Genomic DNA, 22,739 nt, shown 5'->3' with positions numbered 1-22,739 from the left:
TTGCGCAGAGTTGGGAGAGGGAGGACGCCCCATCAGGATGAGTAAGTTTCCCTTTGCTGGCTGCGGGGGGTGGGCTCCCGGATCCCCAGAGCTCTCAGACTTGGAGGAGCAGCTCCAGCCCTGTGTTGCTTCGGTCTCCTAGTTCACTCTCTATCGTTCTTTTTTCCCTAGAACAAGTGGCGGCAGCTGCAGTTGGAGGAGGTTTGTTTCCTGGCCCAGAGAAGATGGGAGGCCCACAGAGATGCAAAGCTGCTCTCACCCCCTCACCGTGCACCCCAGAGCTGCCTAGGCCAGCATAGGGGCAGAAAGTAACAGTCAGGATACCCCAGGGGAAAGCTCAACAGGATCCCGTCCCGGCATCTGCCCTATTCCTTAACCATGCTAGAAAGAGTTGGCTTGTGTGTTACGGTTTGACCTGTTATGGTTTGGGGGAACTGTCCCGGGGACCCCAGTTAGGCTCCTGGAGATTATTCCTGTGACCGGGGGTCCTTGTCCAGACTAATGATAAATATGCAATAATCTTGCTGAAGATTTAAATGAGTTTATTAGTACAGAGATAGAAATAAAGAATACAGGTACAGCCCTATATTATTACAGAATAATATAGGTGGGTGACTCGAAACGAAGTCACTGGAATACAAAATACACAACAGCTTTTATAGACATAAAGTCCTCCATCTTGCTCTCCTATATAATTTTATGACATAGGTCTAAGTCCACCCCTTAATTTTCCTGCCTGTTGGTCTATGCCCAGGTTTCTTTGTTTAAACCAGAATGATTCACAAGGTCAAGGGCCCTGTGGTATCTGCTCTCCTTTCCCTAAAGGTCAATCCCCTCCTCCCAACCTCTTGTGGAATCCTTAGCTAGATACCATTTATTATGTGAATCTATCTTTAGAATGTGAAAGTTAGAACTCCCACTCCACTATCTACTTGTTAATTACTTAGAACCAGGGTACTTTTGCATTATAACAGCTACCTGACTCCTGGCAGTACTCACGCCCTACCAGCCCTTCCCTTTTAGGTCTGCACTCCATTTTCTACAAACTGATAAATTTTAATAACCAAAACTTCTTTTTTCAGATCTTTTTAGGCCATTTCCTAATACTGGTACATGGGAGGGGGGGGGCTGCTGCTAAAAACCACAGTGGTTAATTTCACACACACTCCTGTTCACACACAGTGGTTAATTTCACACACACACACACACACACACACACACACACACACACACTCCTGTTCACACACAGATCCCAAGCTCAGTGAAGGATGGGGCTTCCCCAGTGTAACCCAGCAGGTGACAGGGCCTAGGACCTCTGTGATCCCACCTGGCTCCATACCCACCGCCTTCGTGACTAGGAGACCCCTCTCCAAGCTGCTGATCCCAAAAGGCTCAGAGCAGGCATCCCCCAAAATTGGGCAAGAAGTTCTAAGGGAGCCCCTTGCCCTGGCCGCACCCCAGCCAGTTCCTGTCTCCCACAGTCCTGGCAGTATTCGCTGTGCCCGCGGTGCTGACCACCATGGGCTTCACAGGAGCCGGAATAGCAGCCTCGTCCTTGGCAGCCAAGATGATGTCAGCAACGGCCATCGCCAATGGAGGCGCAGTCCCTGCGGGCAGCCTGGTGGCTCTTCTGCAGTCTGTGGGTAAGTGTCCCTGTGGGGGCCAGAGGCAGGCCAGGATCCAGCCTGAGGCCAAAGAGTCCTCCCCTCCCCCTCCTCCCATCTCCTCTCCCCCTGCAGGCAAGGATCCTCAGCCTCAGGGTTCTTGTCTCTCCCTTACTGCCCCACTTTTTGGCTCTTTCTGAGTGAGGTTCCAGATGGAATGAGGGGTGAGGCGGGGCTGGATTAGGGGAAAGACATAAGAAGCCCTAGCCCCAGATGCATGATGCCCGGGCTGTGGGTTCAGCCCTCCCCAAATCTGACACCAAGGTGACGTGTGTACCTGCGGCAGACTGGCTCAATCAGGATGGCTGCTGAGTCCGCTCGAGCTGAGTCCGCTCGAGATCGATTTATCTCAGAAAGGTGGACAAAGGTTAAGGTAGTAGTTCTGCAGCCACTTATCTGCAGCGATTATTTCCCTTTTATGAAACAAATTCCTTTAAGTTCCTATTCACGGCTAAAGGTAAAAGAATCTGACGTGGACAAAAGCCTCTTGAGCAATTGACACTTTATTACAAGAATCCAGAAAATTTATATCCTTCACTAGTGAGATTAGTAGTACAAAAAAAAAAAAAAAAAGAAAGGAGTGTAATCACCATAAATCAATAGTGAAAAAAAACGCTAGTCCGGGAATCCAGCCCCCTGCCCTTGTAGACAGGCGGCTCCAAAGGGCAAATTCTAGAAGACACAGGCATGCCCAGGGCTTGGAGAATATGGCCTCTCACGGAATCTTCTTTAACTTTTCAGAACTTTCCATTCCTAGGGCTTAGTCCATATGGCAGGCACGGGGGAAGATGGCGATCCAGGGGGATGCGATGGAGGTCTCCCAGGTTTTATCTGCATTACCTGCTAAAGTCTGAAAGCTTAAGCAAGCTCACAACACATTTTAGCAAGTAGACACCAAAAAATAACATGAAGGTTTTAGATTTAGTTGTCAGATGTACTTCTCTAGCTGCTGAACACTTTTCCTCAAACGATAGGCTTATTAGAAGCTTATTCCTCTTTTAATAATCCATATTCCTATCACTGACCCTCTGCAACTTCCTTTTCTTTTCTGATTACCCTGATTCTCTCTTTCCCATTTGAGACAATCTTAGGATAAGCTCTTCTTCATACAAAAATCCTTTCTTATTCTCATCGTATTTCCTTTCTTTCACTCTTACACATTTATTATATCTGTCCTTTGTTCTGACATATTCATTTCTTAGCCACGTGGCACCTCCCTGTTTCAGGAAGCGCACATACTGGGTGTAAAGGTCAAGAATCTTCCTGGCCTTCGGCTCTATTGTATTGGGCAGTATTAGCTGCTCATCAACTAGGCTGCTTTGATGTCACACACAGAGTTTATCTTCTCTGTATCTATGCAGGATCACAAGGAGAGGGGGTAAACAGAGTTACTGGTTGCCTCCCCTTTAGGGCTAATGGTTTCAGCTGACTCAATGCTTTTACTGTAAGTTAGTGATAGAGGGGAAATCTGCGTTTGTAATTACTGTGACTGGAATGCTTCCACTGCATCTGAATTCTGACTAGATTTTATTACCATTTGAGCAAAGCCAAGGGCGTTTAGAGGCTTAGACAAATTATTAGAAAATTCATTTTCCACGGACTCAGTTTCTCTCACAGTCCTGATTCTTGGGATCCTGTTTTACATCATCGGAGCTTTTTAGTGTAGAAATCTAAGAGCAGGGAGTATTTTTGCCAGAGATGACGCCTCCTTCCTCAGGGCATGGCCTCCTTGGACCTTGCCGAGCGATACAAGCGTTTGTCACGCTCGTATATGCCAAGGGCGGGCGGTAGCATGTACCGGTATTGGAATGGCCTAGGAAGATTTGGGAAAGCTCTGATTATTAATATATTTCAAAAGAAAATAATTGGTATATTTAAAAATAGTTGTGTCAAAATGGCGGCAGACCTGGGTAAAGAAAGGACTTGATTTCTGCCTAAAACAGGCAGCGATTCCAATGTAAATTAACGTAGCTCAAAGTAATTAACCAGTCAATAGGAGAGGAGAATAGGAGAGGAGAACTAGAACTCTATCTAAAGACAGGAGAATAAGAGAGGAGAACTAGGCTTTTATCTAAAGACAGATCTACATGATGATCTAGGGAGGATGGAGCAGGGTTAGACCTTGCCCCTCATGAAAGAAGACACCTTGCCACACCTTATTGGGGGAGGTACCTTACAGGGTAAGGGGAGGTACCTTACAGGGTAAGGGGAGGTACCTTTCAGGGTTAAGGGGAGGAACCTTATAGGGACGTTCACTATGTCAGAGTCACGCAAACAAGATGGAGGTCATGGGTATAAAAGTCCGGTCTCTGTGTAATCCCTTTGGTGTATTCATTTCAAGTCACCCCTCCATGCCAGTCTGGTATGGAGCTGTAGTTCTATTTTCTGTATTTCTATCTTTCTAATAAACTTCTTTAAATCTTCAGCAACTGTCCAAGCTATGCATATTTATTCTTAGCTTAGGACGAGAACCCGCGGTTTATTCCTGTTTTGGGTCGTTTTGGGTTTTTGTTATGGGTTGGGGAAAAGTGTGTCCGGGACCCTAGCAGGGGTCCCCGGGAACAGTTTCCCAAACCATATTCTCCCAATCCGTAACAATATGGACCTGTCCCCTCCCCCTGGGCCTCCAGGGCTTCTGTGTAAAATGGAGGCCCTGCCGCTCTCATGGTGTGTCTATGGATGGCCCTGCCTCTCCTCTGCTTCTCAATGCCCATGCTCACCCCATCTTCCCTCTCAGCCACCTCCAGCATCCTCTGTCCCTGGCAGAGTCCAAGGAGAGACTCAGAACATGGGGAGGGGTCCAGGGGAGCTCTGGGCCACAGGCCATACCTGTCACCCCCCACCCCCACGCTCACCCTCTGTCTCTTCCCCAGGGGCAACGGGACTGTCCACATCATCCAACATCCTCCTGGGCTCTGTTGGGTCAGCTATAGGGGCCTGGATCGGGGGTTCAAAAGAGAAACCTTCTTCTCCTCCTGAACCTGAAGATGAATCTGAAGATGAAGGGGATGAGCCGTGAAAAATTTAAAAATGTGCCGGGCATGGTGGCCCACGCTTGTAATCCCCACGCTTGGGAGGCGGAGACAGGAGGATCACTCGGGTTCGAAGCCAGCCTCGCTGGCTTAAGAGACCCTGTTTCCAAATAAAAATATAAAAATGGGTCCGGGAGTATATCCTGGAGGTAGAAGGGTTTCCAGAAACCCCAGTACCACCAAAAAAAGAAATGTAACCCAAGTTGTACCTCTAAAATGCTCACTGATGTCAGAGAAATATGAGAAATAAAGATCACATGCCAACATGTCTCCCATCTTTGCTCCTCGCGGCCCTATTTGGGGAGCTGTGATCTGGGGCCTTCAAGGTCTCCCAGATCTCCCAGCAGCCTTGTCGTGAAGGACAGAGAGAGGCGCAGGTTAACCAAGCACATGTCAGCAAGCAGGAGGCTCTGGTTGGTCCCAGTGCTGCAAGAGATGGGGTCTATGGCATGGGGCTGTTTGTGGGTCTTCTGTGGGCCTCAGTTTACCCCTTACTCAAGGAAGAGGTTCATTGTATGAAGCAAGAGATTGAGTAGTAGTGTGTTAGTCAGCTTTTCATTGCTGTAACAAAATACCTGAGGAAAACAACTTAAAGGAGGGAAGGTTTCTTGTGGCGAATGGTTCCGGAGGTTTCCATCATCCATGGTCTGCTACTTCTAAGGCAGAAACATGCTGGGGAGGAGGGGATGCCAGAGAAACATTGTGACAGAGAGGACAACTGCTCACCTCATGGCAGCCAGAGAAACATTGTGACAGAGAGGACAACTGCTCACCTCATGGCAGCCAGAGAAACATTGTGACAGAGAGGACAACTGCTCACCTCATGGCAGCCAAGAAGGCGAGAGGGTGAAAGGAAGACAGAGACTGCAGAAGGGGCTGGGATCTAGGAATATTTCCCAAGGAAATAGCCTGAAGGACCTGTAACGGTTTGAGATGCTGACATGGGTTCTTGTTCTTAGCTAGTTTAGAAAAAATAGCCAGAACTATACTGCTGCAAGCTTAAGCAAATTTTATTATTACAAAGGTAGAAAGAAGGGACAGAACCATCAAAGCACTGCGTCAGAGGTATGCAGTGGAGTGCCTTGGAAGTAAGACACTGAAGCTTTTGAACACAGAACAGTTCTTATAAGGATTCATTGTCTCCTTCCTCCCATCCTGCTTAACCAAGTCTTTTTACCTATCCCCGACCCAATACAGGCGCAGGCCCACCAATTATCTCTGTGGTACAAGCCTTTCTTGTTAGATTTATGACCAAGATGTGTTACTGGGTTAAATAAAAGGTCAGGGGTTACGTGGTATGTGCCTTCTTTGGAGAAGGCCTGTACCATCCACCTGTTTCCTTGGAGAGTTTTTAGCCTTATTCTAACTCTATCTGCTAGAAGTTATTTATTATGTTGAAAACTTGTCTTTAAAGTATGGAGGCTCTGGGCTATAACTCTTTTGTGTACTTGGTAATTAATATAGGGTTCTCTTAACTTTAAACTACTATGAAAATTCAGTGTTTCTTTGTTCTAACATTCTGTGGTTACCCGGGCTAACAACTAACTTTTAGCTGACCACTGTCAATATTGGCTACAGCTCTTCACTGACAGCTTAGAGGCAGAGAAAAGGATTTTATCATTTTGCCTAAGTATGAAAGCTTATTCTTATTAGCAATTAATACAGCTCTTATTAACAATCCATATGGGCTCAATCCCCATCAGGACCCACTCCCCCCAACCAGGTCCAGCTTCCTTCAGTTTCTACCACCTTCTGATAATGCCATCAAATGATGAATCCATAATGGACTGACCCACTGAGGAGGCCACAGCTCTCAACAGGGTGGCCTTGGGGACCAAGGCTTCAACACAGGAGCCTTTGAGGGACATTTCAGATCCAAGCCTTAATAAAATAGCTAGGGCACAGAGTGAGCTGCTGATCCCAGAGCCCTCTGTCCTTCCTTATCAATGGAACTAGATGCCCAGGATGAGAAAGACATTGTCTCTTCCTCTCCTGATCTCTAGTCCTGTCAGGAGACTGACAAGCAAATGATCAGGAAGATGCCATGTGCCGTGTGTTACAGTCGGGCTCAGGCACCTCCGAGAAGGAGGCCAAATCAAGAATGCTTACCATATCGCCTCTGCCCTTGTCTAGAAAACAGAAAAGAAGGCTGGAACTCGTGCCTGACCATGGAACCCTGATCAAGTCTCCCCCAGTGCCGGCAGCCCTTCTCCATGTCATGGATACTGCGGTAGAGTCTGTGATGTCAGGAGAACTGGCACCTGCCCCAACAAGGGTGACCTAGGACACCATGTACAGTGACAGGCTCCAGGAGGGAGGGGTCTGTTCTAATGGGGGACAGCTAGAGGGATGTCTGGGAGGGAGGCCGGTGGATCGGTGTCAAAAGGTACATGGCCAGTAATCCCAGTCCTCGGGAGGCTGAGACAGAGGATCATCTCAGCAACTCAGTGAGTCTGTTTCAAAATAAAAAAAAATCAGCTGGGCATGGTGGTGCACGCTTGTAATCCTAGCATTTGGGAGGCTGAGACAAGGAGGATCTCGGTTCACGGACAGCCTCAGCTATTACTTAGTGAGCCCTTTGCAACTCAGTGAGACCCTGTTTCAAAAAAAAAAGAATAAAAAATAGGGCTGGTAATGTAGCTTGGAGGTAGAAGTCCCCTGGGTTCCACCCCCAACACCACTATAAAGAAAAAAGAAAAAAAAATCAGTTGAGCATGGTGGTGCATGCTTGTAATCCCTGTCCTTGGGAGGCTAAGACAGGAGGATCCTGGTTTACAGCTAGCCTCAGCAACTTAGTGAGGCCCGCCACAAGGTAGCGAGACCCTGTTTCAAAATAAAGAATTAAAAATAGGGCTGGGGGTGTAGCTCGGAGGTAGAGTGTCTCTGGGTTCAATCCCCAGTACCACAGAAAGAAAGAAAGAAAGAAAGAAAGAAAGAAAGAAAGAAAGATAGAAAGAGAGAGAAAGAAAGAAAGAAAGGAAAAATAAAACCTGGTGTCTAGATCAGAGGTAGAACACCCTTGGGTTCAATCCCCAGTGCCTACAAAAAAGAAAAAAGAAAAAGAAAGGCCTACGGAAGTATGGCAAGGAGAAAGGGGTTCTGGGTCCCAGCTGCTAGGAATGAAACTTGGAGGAAGATATATTATTCCATGTTTCCACGGCAGCAACAAGGGCAGAAGGCAAAGACCAGAGAGCCTGCCGGAGGAAGGGGCCATCTAGAGACCTGGAAAAGCGAATGTGTAAAGATTGAAAACAGACTGGGGCGGCGGAGGTGCCTTCTAAGACTGTGAGAGAAGCCAGGCGTGATGGTACAGGCCCGTAATTCCAGGACTTGGGAGGCTGAAACAGGAGGTATCACAGGTCAAGGTCAGCCTCAGCACCCTAGTGAGGCCCTGGGCAAGTTAGTGAGACCTTGTAATGGGGCTGCCAGTGTGTGTGTGTGTGTGTGGGGGGGTCACTCAGAGGTAGAATGGCCCTGGGGGGGTTCGATCTGCAAAAATAAATGAATAAAATAAAATACAAAGTGAACATCGGACTGAGAGTTAAGCTCCAAGGGAGACTGGCCCTGAGTTCAATCCCCAGTAAAACACACACACACACACACACACACACACACACACACACACACATACACACTTTTTGAAGAGCATAAAAAGCCCAAAAAATCTAAATGACCAATTAAATCAACAAATGGTAAAGCAGAGTGCCCAGTGTGATGGGGAGGGGGTTACATATCCAGGGGTGACAGACTAGAAGGAAAAGCACCAAATTGTGTCCAAATCGGCCCCTGGGGTGAAATTAGACCTTGTTTTCTCCCTTCCGTTTTGCTTGGTTTTGTCTGGGCAGCCAACTGCTCTGACTTCTGCTACGTGCCTTAGGGCTCCGGTGCTTTGGAACTCTTCTTTCTGGCAGCGCCATCCTGCAAGACGGATGGAAAGCCACCCGAGGGAGCCGCCTGTAGGCATGTGAGCCAGCGGGAGGGACTGCAAGAAGGCCCGGTGTCCTGCACTTTGCCGGGCTCAGGCTGCCGGGCTGCCAGGGCGGGCCGCGTCCCCATTGGTTATTGCTCAAGTGCCAGGAGACAGAGCTTTGCCATTTCCAGTCCCAGCTGCCCCAGAGGGAGGAGTCACCGGGAAGCAGTTGCATATATCTGCATGGGCCACCTCGGGGAACTTAGGGAGGTGAGGACTGGAAACTGAGTCGTGGGTGACTGAGCCCTGCCTCTGGTATGGAAAGTGCAATCTACATTCAGAATGAAGCTGACACTTATTCTTAAACGTATAAGAATGCACACACTGCCCCTGCCCGCCATAGCCCCAGGTGTCCTGGGTTAGGCCTTTCTCTTTTTCTTTTTTGGTACTGGGGAGTGGGGGGGTTGAACCTAGGACATTCTACCTCTGAGCTATATCCCCAGACCTGTTTCAGTTTTTATTTTGAAACAAGGTCTCACTAAGTTGCTAAGGCCCTCCCTAAATTGCTGTGGTTGGGCTGCAACCTCTGTCCCTGGCTTTACTCTTCAGCAAAGCTGAGCCTCTGAGTTCGTGGTGAATGAGCCTGGTTTCCTCCAAACAGGGGCGCCTTAGGACAAGAAGGGACCTCTGAAATCCCACAGGAGCAGGACCTGGGGAGCCGCTGGAGCCAGGAGCTTCAGGAACCCTGGGGTTGCAGAGTTAAGATCAGCCGGCTCCTGAGGGATCGAGCCTTAGCCCAGCAAAGGGAGACAGGCTCTCCAGGTAGGACGGGTCTTTTACTACTGCATAACCAGTTGCCACAAACTGATGTTAACCTCAACAGCCATCGGAGACATGCTCCAAAGAGCAGTGATATTTGTGTGGGACTAGTCGAGCATTGCAGTGGGAGCCACCATGATATAGAAAACTATGGGTATATGCCAAGAGGTTGCAGCAGAGGGAAGGTGTGTGTGTGTGTGTGTGTGTGTGTGTGTGTGTGTGTGTGTGTACATTACTGGGTATTGAACCCAGGGGAGTTCCACCTCTAAACTACATTTCTATTTCTATTTTACTTTTTTTTTTTTTTTTGCAGCTTTAACAAGTCTTTATTACAAAAATCAGTAGGAAATAGAAAGAGAAGAGAAGAAAAAGTGTGCCCGGAGCATGCTAGAGAGTCTGAAAATAGAACTCTGCCCCCTCTCCCTCCCCAACCTTTGAAGAGATTTTCTACCGATATGTTTTTATCAGTGTTACCTGTGGTGCCACTGGGAGGTGGGGCCTAGTGGGAGGGAGTTAGGTCACTGGGGGCATGGCCTAGAAGAAGGTAAGGAGACCCCAGTCCCTTCCCCACTCTCTCTCTTTCTTTTTGTTCCCTCACACACTCCCACCATGACTTTCTGCCTCACCAAGGCCCTGAAACAGAAAAATTAACCAACCGTGGACTGAGACCTCTGACATCATCAGCCAAGTATACCATTCTTCATCTTAAGTGGATTTTCTCTGGTATTTTGTCACAGTAACTGAAAGCTGAGTACCACAGTACTTACCAGAGGGCAGCATCCCAGTTTAGCCATCCCTGCAGCCAACTATGAGTACCACCTGGTCGAAGGCGTTCAGTCACGTCCCTTCCACCTGTAGTACCCAAGACAGAGTTCTGACCCCAGTACGTGTTCCAGGAGAATGTGGAAGAGAGGAGCCAATCAAATGTGGGAGCTGATTTTCTGATGATCCTTCTACTGTGAAGGACCCAGCCTAGCGATGAGAAGTTTCTCTAAGTTTCTCCAAAGCCTTGCTCTTGGAGGGGAAAGACGTGTAGGAATCAGGGCCTTGGAACAGAAAGGTCACAGCCCTCTTGGCAAATTAAAATTTCCTGCTTGCTGATGGTGGGGTGGAGGGAGGAGACTAGGGCCAGGGGACGCAGTTTGACTTTGGAGGGGGCTGGTGACACTTTCAGTCTGAGCTCAGACACTGAGGAAATCGCCACAGGATACCTAGAGGATGGCAAGCACGCTAGGACCTGAGGCTCTGGCTTTGAGGTACAGTCAGAAGCAGAGCAGAAAGCAGCTTCCATCTCCACACTGAGATTCATCCCAGCTCATGACACACCAACTCTGCGTTGTTCTACAGTGATGGGAGAAAGACTTGAAGCTAACAGACCCCTTCCCACCCCAGGCACCAAAGAGAGCCTGCAGGGCCACTGCTGCCCAGGCGCTAAGCAGAAAGGAAAGGCTCTCCCGAAGGCTGCTACAGCAAGTTTTATTCCTTGTTTTTATTATTCCTTATATTTACTATTTCTTATTGCCCGGGGGTACAGCATTGGACTCAGTTTCCCATGGGACTGGTCTCTCCCTCTGCTTTCATGGTCCTCTTCTCTGCGGGGAGCAGGCGTGAACTTTTACAAGGCCACCAAGGCTGTGACAGCAGACCCAGCAGAGCCCACGAGGATTTTGGACGACAGGGAGAGTCCAGCCGCTCCTGGGGAAGAAGCAGAGAACTCATGGGGCGGGGCAGCGCAGTTCCCAGGATGGAACCGCTGGGTCCGAGACACCAGGGAGGGCCCCTCGGGAGAGCCTAGTATCCCAGGGAGCTCACGGTGCTCTCCTGGTTCCTGAGCCCCCAGGATCTATGTCTGGGGGGACAGGCTTCTGTGGCAATTGTCCAATAGCATGAGCTCCGGTAGCAAACCCACTAACAGCTGCCTTGCTCTAGGAGTGAAGCCTGAATCCTGAGATGGAGGTGATCTCAAGCGTAATCCAGCCTGAACCCAGCACCCCCAGGCAGCCTCTCCACAAGCCCTACCCAGACACTTACCCACAGACTGCAGAGTAGCCACCAGGCTGCCCGAGGCGATTCCGCCCCCATTGGCAATGGCCGCCACTGACATCATCTTGGCTGCCAAGGAGGAGGCGGCGATTCCTGCGCTGGTGAAGCCCATGGTGCCCAGCACCGCCGGCACAGCGCCCACAGCCAGGACTGTGGGGAGATAAGTCAAATCAGAGTGGACCCATGGGGAGGGACCCCCACCCCCAACACAACCTGGATCAAGCCTGGAGACCTCAGAGCATCTGGAGACCAAGGGCCCTGAGCGTGTGAGTGACAGCCCTTGGCCATCAGGCAGGGGTGGTGGAGAAGCAGAGGGGAGGGCTGCAGGGTCCAGGGCAGCAAGACCCTCTTGGAGAAGTCAGTCGTCCAGCCTCAGTCCACCTGGGTCCTATGCTGTGGCAAGTTTTTTGTCTTACTAGGGTCCAGTCTTTCTATAGGAGCAAGTCTTTCCCAGGAGAAGGCGTAAGCAAGGAGCCTTCAAAGCTGCTCAAGGGTATGGCTCTGGGCTCCATGGCCTTTCCACAGAGCACACTGGAAGCCTCTAAACTCCAGGCAGCGGGCTCATAGCACCCTGGTGTGTTCAAACTCTGCTCATGCCTCATTGTACACACTCCTCTGGAAACCCCTGAATGGCCATCACTGGCCCACTTTTCAAAGGAGGAAACAGGAGCTCAGAGGAGTTCTAAGACATTCCCATACCCAGTGAATGCGCCAAAGGGATGCTGGGCTCCTTCGGAGGACACTATCACCCCCATCTGTTCCCGACGTTCTTCTGTGTCCGAGCTCCTGGTTCCTTGTTTCCAGTTGTTCCCAGATCCCCGTTTCCTTCCATGTCCCTCATCCTATCTCCTCCCCTTACCATCTTTGTGAGTCTCATGTGATTGCTGGGCGTGGACAAGCCTGGCTGCTCCCAGAGTCCCTGGGCAAGGGGCAGGAGAAGATGGAACGCTCCCTGCAGAGACTTACCTCCTCCAGCTCCAATTGCAGCTACTTTGACTAGAAAACAAAAGAACATACTGTGACAGGCTCCTCACTCCCTACCCCACCTCCCCAGCCCACCTCCCCAGTCCACTGCCTCAGGGTGGGCTCATGGGAAGGGAAGACTCCTGCCTGCCCCTCCCTGCAGAGCACTCAGAGAAGGGGACTTCTGCAGAATGTGGGTGTCTAACCTGAGATAGGGGACCTGTCCTGAACGACTTTACCTGCCATGGTTTCAGTGACAGAGAAACAGGGGTTTCACAAAATGCAGCCATCTGATGAAGGTTTTGCTCATACGTGTGCATTGTGTGTGTGTGTGTGTGTGTGTGTGTGTGTGTGTGTGTGTGTGTGTGCTCGGGCGTGCACACGCGTGTTTGCCTGCTGGCTGCTTGACTGGGGTGGTTGGTAGAGGCAAGTGAGTTGATAAGTGTCAGGTGCTCAAGTGCTAGGCACAGCAACCAAGACATCAAAGCGTGATACCACTGAACTGGTCTTTTTGTTTTAACCTTGTGAACCACATCGGCATAAGCCAAAGATTCCTTTGCATTTTTGACAAGCAGGGTGGAATGCTAGATGTGGCCCAGGCCCTAATCTTCTTCTCAAACTTCTCCACACTGAATTGGGGGCCCAATGAGGATTTTCGGTTACTCGGGGTCAGTTACCTCCAACTGGTAAAGCGGCCATCGTGGCGGCAGCAGAGGATCCAGACAGCAAGGAGCCAGCTTCCAGTGACCCCAGCAAGGGTCCAAGGGTAGATGTCAGGGAGCCCAGAGAAGCCTGGGATATCAGGGCGGCCCCTGGGGAAGAGCAGAGGGTCAGAGGTCAGGGTAGGGGACAGAGGGTCCCATCCCATCATTTGATGCATGTTGTTTTTGCAGGTTGAAGAAACCTTGGGGGCTCCCCAGGGCAGGGGAGGGAGAGAAAGACAAAGGGCCATAGATGTGCCCAGAGGGACCCTTAGGGCCAGTTAGAAGTCAGGATTAGAAACTCCCCTGTTAACACTGATGAATGTCAAAGAATGGTTCTCAGCGTGAAAAGAAAAGCAGTAGAACTAGACCCAGAACACACGATCCTGTGTATAAACAACAGCCAGTCTGTAAAAAATACGTACGATGCCGGGCGTGGTGGCGCACGCTTGGGAGGCTGAGACAGGAGGATCGCAGGTTCAAAGCCAGCCTCAGCTACTTAGTGAGGCTCTCAGCAACTTAGTAAGACCCTGTTTCCAAATAAAGCATAAAATAGGTCTGGGAGTAAAGCGTGGAGGTAGAAAGGCTCTGGGTTCCACCCCAGTACCACACACAAAAAAATACATATGAAACACACACACACGCGTGCGCGCGCATTAAATATATGAGAAAGGTTGACTTTGAGGGAGGGAAATCGAGGACAAAAGGGAAGATCCGTGATGAGGAAAATTAAGTAAAGCCAGAGAGGGGCCTGCAAAGGCTGACGAAGACAGAGCTTGTGGAAATCAGTGCCAGCAGGAGAGACTTCAGGACAGGCTGGAGACATTTAGGAAAAAAAAACCGAAAGGAGGTGAACTGGGGCGGTAAATCCAGGGGAGACGAGAGCCAGAGAAGAGGGGACCCTGCTGCAGTCTCCCTCTGTGCAGACGTGAGGAGGACTAGATCTGGGCCCTTGGCGACCCAGACTCCCAGGCCCATGGCCCTGGACTCGTCTCCCTGTGCCTTCTCAGAGAGAGCGCCAGGGGAGATATGGCAGTGGTGAGGAGCACCGGGAAGACTCCACACTCTCCCTACCCCCCTCGTCCCCAGCACCTGCCTGGAATACTCACCCTGTGACGAAAGGCCGGCGAGGAAGGTGCCAGCGGCCATCCCGCCAGCCTTGGCCATGATCACTGCAGTCACTCCACTAGCCTTGGCCATGGTCGCTGCGGCCACTCCACCAGCCTTGGCCATGGTCACCGTGGAGGCGAGCTGGGTGGCCAAGGATGAGGCCAGCATGGTCGCGCCGGTTAACGCCATAGGGCTGGGAGTAAAGGTTCTTCAACCGGAGCTAAACCTGCAAAAGAGTTGGAGCTTTGTTGAGGAGATCAGGACCCCAGAACTGGCTTCGCATCCTCTGTCCTGAAAATCTTCAGGGGCTCCAGGGTGGGTCCGGAGCTGCTCTGAGCTGGTGGTGTCAACTCAGGCTGTGAGGGTCCTTGATGTTGGCCCAGAAGGGAATTTCAGAGCAAAGTGCAGACTGATCTTATTGAGAGCAGTAAAGAAGTACAGCTTAGCTAGACCTGTCTCAACACGTAAAATCAGTAGTACAGGGACAGGACCCTGTCCCTAAGAGGATTTTTGTTATGTGTTTCTTTGTGCTGGACTCTGAATATATTAACTGTTACCTACTAGGGACTAATTTTTATGTTTGCTTCTCATGAAAAATATCTAAGAACTTTCCCCCATCAGGGTATTACTGATGAGCTATGGATAAGGTCTAAAGATTTAATTGTGCCTCTTGTGATCAGAGATGGGAAAGGGACTGAGTTTGAACTTGTGGTCGCTGCCACGCTTGCTGTGTCCCCCACGTCTCCTTCCTCCCCATCTTATGTCTTCTGTCTTTCCCTGTGGCTCCACTGGACCTGGAGTAGGCCTTGGGGGAGAGAAAGGGGCGTGTGGGTGTTGGAGATACCAAGGGACCCGTGTTAGGGGTTAAAGGAGGGCCCTGGGGAATTTTATGTGTGACTCGGAGGGAGGAAAATTGGGGATAGAAGGGAAGACCCATGATAAGAATGAATAAATATATCCAACCAGAGGGGACCTGCAACCACTGGGGAAGAAACGGCTAGAAGCAAAGAACCGTGTGTGCCAGTGCTCTGGATCTGAGATCCAGGGGGACAAACTGCGAGGAGAGTGGCCGCAGGGGTCTGGGTGGACCGCCCTTCTTGTGGGCTGCCTCCTTCCCTCTGAAAACCCCCGGGCCCACTTCTTAGATGTTTCTGAGACTCCCTTAAATCTCCACAGAGCAATCAAAAGGCCTCCAAGTCCAAAACAGATCCCAGTGCCCTGTGAAGGCATCCCCCCTGCTTTGCTATCACCTCCTTACTGATGAGGAAAAGCAGGGATCCTCTTCCCATGTTACCGAGGAGGAGACAGGGTCCAGCTCAGAGGGGAGAGTGATCTGTTCCAGGTCAGAAGTCTCCATGGTGACAATCATGAGCTTTTAACACTGCTGTCTGCCCATTCATGCTGGCTCGCCCTCCAGGCTTGAGAGCGAGCATGTACCAGCCAGGCCCACTGCTTCTGATCTCCAGCAGAGAGCTACAGTACTCCCCCTTTTTTTGAAACAGGGTTTCACTAAATAGCTCAGGGCTGGCCTCGAACCTACAATCCTCCAGTGTCTCAGCCTACTAAGTACTAGAATTACAGGTGTGCACCGCTACACCCCACACCTTTAGTTCTTTTAAATTTAAGCCTGGCATAGCGGCACACACCTATAATCCCAGTACTTGGGAAGCTGAGACCGGAGGATCGCAGGTTTGAGGCTAGCCTCAACAACTTAGCGAGGTCCTCAGCAACTCAGTGAGAGCTTATTTCTAAATAAAATAAATAAATAAAATAGGGATAGGGGTGTAGCTCCAAGTTCAATCCCCAATACTCAAATAATTTTTAATTGGAGCAGTATAATAGTGGAATTTATTGTGATATATTTATACATGCGTATAACATAATTTGGCTAATTTCATTCCCCAGAATGCCCCCTTCCCCTCACCTCTTCCCCCTGGTCCCTGGTCTCCTCCTCTGCCCCGAGGTTGTCCTGACTCACAGCTGTCCTCACTGACCTGAGAATGAGCTACAGTTACATCCCCTCCGTTCCCTGAGGCGATGCCCACCTGGCTTACCCAGCGAAGGTGATTTCCTGGGAATGTGGGGCTGACTCCCAGGCCTTGATTCTGGATGTGTTTCTCTGAGGCTCCAATTCCAGATACAGATGTCTAAGAAGCCCCATCCTAGCTGAAGGGCACACCCTCGTGATGCAGGCAGCCAATAGGAAAAGGTTTCATTTTCTCAGAAACCAAAACTGTACCAAGGCCAATATGAAACTTGATCTGTTTGGATGGATTGTTAAAGTATTTCCTCCACTTTAAGGAGGCAGGACAGAGGACCTGGGAACAGGAAGAATTAAAAGAGGCCATCTGTATAAAGAACAAAAACAAGAAAGTTTAATCAGATAAAAGGGTAACAATGAGCAGGCAAGGACATAGAAATCAAAACAAAAGTTCAGCTCCGTCTGTGAGCGGCATTGTGAGGACAATCTGTGTAACTGGGTGGGGGTGGTGAACAGATAAACGGTGCCCAGAGACTGGAGCCCACCAGCCCGAGAGGTAAGGGTTCAAAGTAAGGATTGAAACCGGGCAAAAAGACCCAATTCTGAGCAATAATGAAAAAGCAGATGGAAACCTCATTAAGGTATAAAAGCTCACCTCCCAAGAACATTACTGATCACTCTTTTGGGGACCTCTCCCTACTGTGTGGGTGGGAAGGAGCTGTCTTTGTCTTTCCTTGAATTAAAATAAACTTTCATATTTCTATACCCTTCATTAGTCCTTGGACTTCATTTGTGGAAATCCACATGACAAGAACCCAATAAGAAGAGACACCCTTGAGCCGGGTGTGGTGGCACACGCTTGTAATCCCAGCATTTGGGAGTCTGAGACAGGAGGACTGCAGTTCGCAGGCAGCCTTGGCTACTACTTAGTGAGGCCTTTGTAACTCAGTGAGACCCTGTTTCAAAATAAAGAATAAAAAATAGAACTGGGAGTGTAGCTTGGAGGTAGAATACCCCTGGGTTCCATCCCCAGTACTGCAAAAAAAAAAAGAGACAGCCCGAATCACTAGCTCCCTCAATAAAAGCCTGACCCCAGCAGGGGTTTGGGATTCCAACCATCCAGAATGGCACCATATCTCTGGCTAGCACAGGCTAGCTAAAGGTATATATGTATATTTTGTGAATTTTGTTCCTATTAAGTTATAACATTTCTGTAGAAAAATGAAAGGCAGATTAGGTGTTTTCTGTTTTCATGAAACTGCAATTAAATTCATTTTTACTTTTTATATATATCTAACTCTTATTTCCTATGTGGGCAGGTAACTGAATCCAATTAATTGGGACCCAGGTAAAGTCTCTGGCCTGTAACAAAACCAGGATATCCTCCTCCTCCATTTCCCAGTGGGGACTTGGCCACTATATCGATCAACATGGGATAATATAAGATGCTTTTTCATTTCTTTAGATAATTAGTTTTTTTTTTTTTTACCAGTGACATAATATAATAATGTCTTTTCAGGTTTTTTGTTTCTGCAATACATTGCAGAAATGTTGACTTTTTTATACCTACTGTTGTGATCTGATATGGAATCTCAGGACTGAGATAGTTGAGTCAGAAGGGTTGTGATCTCATCAGTGGATAAGTCTATTGTAATGGACTTATCTGGATGGAAACCCAAGGTATAGCCAGAGAAGGTGGATCTCTATGGGTGTGACCGGAGGGGCTGTGCTTGTGTCTGAGTTCCTTGGCCAGCTCCCTCTTGCTGCCGGCCTCCATGATGTGAGAACGGATTCTTGTGTTCCTTTTCTCCACTTCCCACCTGAACTTCAGACCCCAGCCTCATGGATAGAGCTCAGATCTTCCTCTTCTTTATTTATTTATTTATTGTGGTACTGGGGTTCCTGGAAACCCTCTACCTTTGGGCTACCCTCCCAGACCTATTTTATATTTTTATTTGGAAACAGGGTCTCTTAAGCCAGCGCGGCTGACTTCAAACCTGTGTGATCCTCCTGTCTCCGCCTCCCAAACGCGGGGATTACAAGCATGCGCCACCACGCCTGGCTCAGAATCTTCAAGAAACTGTGAGCAAACAAGTCTTCCTTCCTCTAAGTTGCGTGGCCATTTGTTTTGGATTATAGCGTGGCAATGCAGACTGAGGCACCTATTATGCCATGAATTCACAGGGAGCAGGTTCCGGCAGCTCAGGCTCCTTTCTACCGGTTTTCACACACTGCACATCTCTGGGGTGGGAGGGGAGGCAGGCTGGCGCCTCAAGTGAGCCTAAGTACCTTTCTCTTTGGCTTCCTTCTTTTTCTGATCACTCCCCCTTCACCCACTTCAGAAGCTCTCTCGACTTTTAAAGCGCTTAATGTGCTCGGTGCACACATGAATTCTCTTAGCAAGAACTTGCCCTTGGCCTACTTGCTTATACCCATGCCAGCAGCAGGCTGGGTAACACTGTAGACCCTTCCAGGTTATGCCCTTGGAAACATTTGTGGCGCTTTTGTTTTAACAGTACCCCTTCCTTAATGTCTACAACGTCACTCTCCTTGTAGATTCGCATATATGTGGCAAAAGGAGCAACTCCATTTTTTCTAAAAGGCCCCGAGGATATATATGGGTGCCTTCTCCTCTTCCCTTTGTGTTGGTTATTTTGGTGAATTAATATCAGGTCCCATGTGTTCTCTCAGCAGCTGCAGTGGCTCCTCCTTATCAGGAAGCAGAGATGTTGAAACAAGCTGTGGTACTCATATAAACAACGAATTTGGCTCCAGGCTGAGCATCTGGCATTGTCATAAGAAGATAAAGTGACCTCACAGGTAAAGGAAAAAGACCCATATTTTGGAAAGTACCCAAAGCCAGTTAATATACTTTAGCCCCCCCACATGAAGAGAACAAGTTGTTGCCTTTTTTTTTTCTTTTTTTTTTTTTTCTTTCTTGAGAGCCCAAGGAGGCTTTGTCCCAGGCCAGGGAGAGAAGGTGCAAAACTCAGTTCTTAAAGCTTCTAGCTCCCTGTAACTTCTTGAAGCTTTCAGCCTGTGACTCATGTCCCCCCAAGTATCTACTAAGATGGTCTGTTTAACCCCCTTATCTGCCAGGGGACAAATACCAAGACCTCCAGGAGATGCAGATGCCTGAAATGACAGATTGTGTAGAAGTCATATACACTGTCTCTCCCCCTGTATGCTCTGTAGCATTGTCACAGAGTACCAGAGTTAACCTCCTGTGTTTGCCGTCCTAGCACCTCCTTTTGCATTGCTATCCTCGTGCTTTGGGGCCATAATTAAGTAAGATGGGGTTACGTGAGCACAAGTAGCTGGATAGCACCTCGGTCCATCTGGTAACCTAGGTAACTACTAGGCCACTAACAGGCAGGTAGCATATACAGCTTGGATACGCTGAACAAAGGTACGAGTCATGGCCCGGGCAGGATGGATCAGAAAGGTGGATGGCTTCAGCACACTGCTCAGAACAGCAGCCGATTTAAAAGGTATGAGTTTTTCACTTCTGGAATTTTCTATTTAATATTTTTTGGATCTGAGTCAACCACAGGATAAATAAAACTTAGCAAAGGGGAACTACTATACATCCAATAACCTGTTTTTTTTTTATTCTTGATTCCTGGCTTCCAAAGATCATGCTCTCTATGCTACATTTCTTGGTCAAACCCAGGCCTATGTTGCCCATTATGGGAACCCCTCACTGTGTAAGGCTATTGAATAGTGTGTGTGTGTGTGTGTGTGTGTGTGTGTGCGTGTGCGTGTGTGTGTGTGTGTGTGTGTGTGTGTGTGTGTGTGTATGTGTGTTACTGGGGATGGAACCCAGGCGCATTCCACCTCTGTTACACCCCCAGCCCTCTTTTTTATTCTTTATTTTGAAACAGGGTCTCACTGAGTTGCAAAGGGCCTCACTAAGTAGCTGAGGCTGGCTATAAACCACGATCCTCCTGTCTCAGCCTCCCAAATGCTGGGATTACAAGCATGCACCATCACGCCTGGCAGACTATTTAAATTTTAATGCTCTTGTCCTGGGGGACAAGTAGAAACTATCCCCTGCTTCTTCAGGCCTCTGGTCATTTATATACCAGATCCAGGCAAATTTTCAAGACTCTAACATCTTACACTTCCTTCAGGATAGCTTCCCTGAACACACATCCCAATCTCTCTTGGCTACCTTCATCTCCACCGCTCACTTGAGTCTACTATACTTCCACAATGAAACGTCATGTTCAGTCCCCTCATCTGGGTTATGAACTCCCTAGGATTTAAAGCGCTTGGGAGGCAGAGACAGGTGGAGACAGGTTCGAAGCCAGCCTTGCTGGCTTAAGAGACCCTGTTTCCAAATTTTAAAAAGTATAAAAATAGGTCTGGGAGTGTAGCCCCGAGGTAGAAGGGCTTCCAGGAACCCCAATACCACCAAAAATATAAAAAATAAAAATAAAAAATAAAGCCTCCTTCACTCTGCCTCCCTCAGTACAAGGCCCAGGCCCAGGATCAAAGAGGCACTGAGCATTTCAGAGAGAGAGAGGGAAAAAAAAGGCCAGATCAAGAGCCTTTGTGCATCAAAAGACACAATCAGCCGGGTGTGGTGGTGTACACCCACAATCCCAGTACTTGGGAGGCTGAGACAGGAGGATCACAGGTTGGAGAACAGCCTCAGCAATGTAACAAGACTCTCAGCAACCTTGTGAGACTTGTTTCAAAACAAAAAATAAACAACAACAACAAAAAGTCTGGGATGTAGCTCAGAGATAGAATGCCCTGGATTCAATTCCCATCAACACACACACACACACACACACACACACACACACACACACACACTCAACAGAGTGAAAAAGCAACTTATTGTTATTGTATGAGAGAATAATATGTATAAATCATATGTATGATGTATGATAAGGGGTGACTATCCAGAATACAGAAAGAACTCCTACAACTCAAATAATAACAAAAATAAATCAGTGAAAAATAAGCAAAGGACTCAAATAAAATAGACATTTCCCTAAAAGATATGCAAAATGAGGATGAGGGAAATGCAAATCAATATCACCTTTCACCTCTTAGGATGACTGCTATCAAAAAACTGAAAATAGCCCAGCATGGTGGCGCACGCTTGTCATCCCAGCATGCGGGAGGCTGAGACCTGAGGATCGCGGTTCACGGACAGCCTCAGCTACTTAGTGAGGCCCTCTACAACCAGACAGTGAGACCCAGTTTCAAAATAAAGAACAAAAAATAGGGCAGGGGGTGCAGCTCCGAGGTAGAATGTTCCTGGGTTCCATCCCCATTACCGAAAAAAAAAAATCTAAAAATATCAAGTGTTAGGGAAAGATGTAGAGAAGTTGGGACCCTTATAGACTGTTGGTAGAAATATAAAATGGTACAGTGCTACGGAAAATATGAAGTTTCTTTAACATATTAAAAATGGAATTACTGCTGGATACGGTAGTACATTCCTGTAATCCCAGTAATTAGGAGGCTGACAGGAAGATCACAGGTGTGAGGCCAGCCTCAGCAACTTAGCCAGTAGACCCTCAGCAACTAGCAAAACCGTATTTCAAAATAAAATATAAAAAGGGCTTGGGGGCATAGCTCAGAGGTAGAATGCCCCTGGATTCAATCTCCACTACTACTACTACTACTACTAACAATAATAATAATAATAATAATAATAATAATAATAATGGAATTACCATGTGATCCTGCAATCTTAGTTCTGGGAGCATAGCTAAAAGAACTGCTAGGATCTTGAGGAGATATTTGTATACCTACGTTCATAGCGGGCTTATTCCCAATCACCAAGAATGGGAGCAAATCCAAGTATCTATTAATGGATAAATGAACAAATAAAATACAGTGTATTCATACAATGAAATATTATTCAGCATTAAAAAATAAGGCGATTCTGACATGTGCCACAGCATGGATGAACCTTGAAGATGTTATACTGAGTGGAACAAGCCAGTCACAAAGCACAAATTCGCTACCAATCCCATCTATACGAGGTACCTAGTATAGTCAGATACAAAAAGACAGAAAGTGCCTGTGGTGGTTGCCAGGATGGGGAGCGTTTGCTTAATGAGTTTCACTATTGCAACAGGGAAAGGGCTCTGGCGGCTAGGGCCAACTCACGGTGTTTATATCCTGAGTGCTACTGAAATGCAGATTTAAAAGTTGCAGACATGGCAAATATATTTTATATGTATTTTACCAAATTTAAAAAATAAGAGCGTACCCTTTGCCACCCTGCTCCCAACAGATCTCAGGTTGGAGGCACGTTGGGAGACAGGCATTAGGGACCCGGCCCTGGGGGAGCAAGGGAGAAGTATCTGAAGACATTGTTTTTAAACTGGACCAGGTCAACGGCCAGAAGCCAGGGAGAGGAGACCTTATGGAGAGCTGGAAGCCAATAGCAAGATCCTCTACGGCACCCAATCAGGCAGGACCTGGCTCTGGAGGATACCCGAGAGTGACCTAACCACCTCATCCTATCCCTGCACTTAGAAACATATT

The 22,739-nt window shown here is 48.3% G+C and overlaps 2 protein-coding genes across 4 annotated transcripts; one reads left to right on the top strand and one right to left on the bottom strand.

Moving 5' to 3' along the window:
• Positions 1 to 31: 31 nt before the first annotated feature.
• On the top strand, positions 32 to 4,683 carry LOC308271073 (interferon alpha-inducible protein 27-like protein 2; the record flags this gene model as incomplete). Its single annotated transcript, XM_080707196.1, has 4 exons — positions 32 to 41; positions 172 to 201; positions 1,482 to 1,643; positions 4,538 to 4,683. The coding sequence occupies exons 1-4, from the start codon at positions 38 to 40 to the stop codon at positions 4,681 to 4,683; spliced, it is 342 nt and encodes a 113-aa protein (XP_080563322.1). The 5' UTR covers positions 32 to 37.
• Positions 4,684 to 10,913: 6,230 nt separating this feature from the next.
• Positions 10,914 to 16,356, bottom strand: LOC308271281 (uncharacterized protein). Of its 3 annotated transcripts, none has more exons than XM_080707544.1 (6): positions 16,288 to 16,356; positions 14,242 to 14,468; positions 13,109 to 13,243; positions 12,435 to 12,464; positions 11,457 to 11,618; positions 10,914 to 11,120 (listed from the first exon to the last, which is right to left on the bottom strand). In XM_080707544.1, exons 2-6 carry the CDS (start codon positions 14,429 to 14,431, stop codon positions 11,041 to 11,043), a joined length of 597 nt encoding a protein of 198 aa, XP_080563670.1. In that variant the 5' UTR covers positions 14,432 to 14,468; positions 16,288 to 16,356; the 3' UTR covers positions 10,914 to 11,040. The 3 variants fall into 3 exon arrangements, with proteins under 3 accessions (XP_080563670.1, XP_080563669.1, XP_080563671.1); XM_080707543.1 differs by having other exon boundaries at positions 16,297 to 16,352; XM_080707545.1 differs by lacking the exon at positions 16,288 to 16,356 and adding an exon at positions 15,501 to 15,713.
• Between the last annotated feature and the right edge of the window lie 6,383 nt (positions 16,357 to 22,739).

Source organism: Muscardinus avellanarius (genome assembly GCF_963383645.1).
Source record: "Muscardinus avellanarius genome assembly, chromosome: 12".
Taxonomy (NCBI): Eukaryota; Metazoa; Chordata; class Mammalia; order Rodentia; family Gliridae; genus Muscardinus; species Muscardinus avellanarius.
Note: the sequence above shows the minus strand (reverse complement) of the source record. Positions and strands in the feature narration are given on the sequence as shown.

Excerpts from the sequence above, each read along its gene's own strand:
- LOC308271281 (XM_080707544.1), bottom strand. The coding sequence starts at position 14,431 with ATGGCGTTAACCGGCGCGACCATGCTGGCCTCATCCTTGGCCACCCAG. Across the intron at positions 12,465-13,108 it reads GGCCGCTTTACCAGTTGGAG|TCAAAGTAGCTGCAATTGGA; the intron begins GTAACTGACCCC and ends TTTGTTTTCTAG. Across the intron at positions 11,121-11,456 it reads GGCTACTCTGCAGTCTGTGG|GAGCGGCTGGACTCTCCCTG; the intron begins GTAAGTGTCTGG and ends CTTCTTCCCCAG.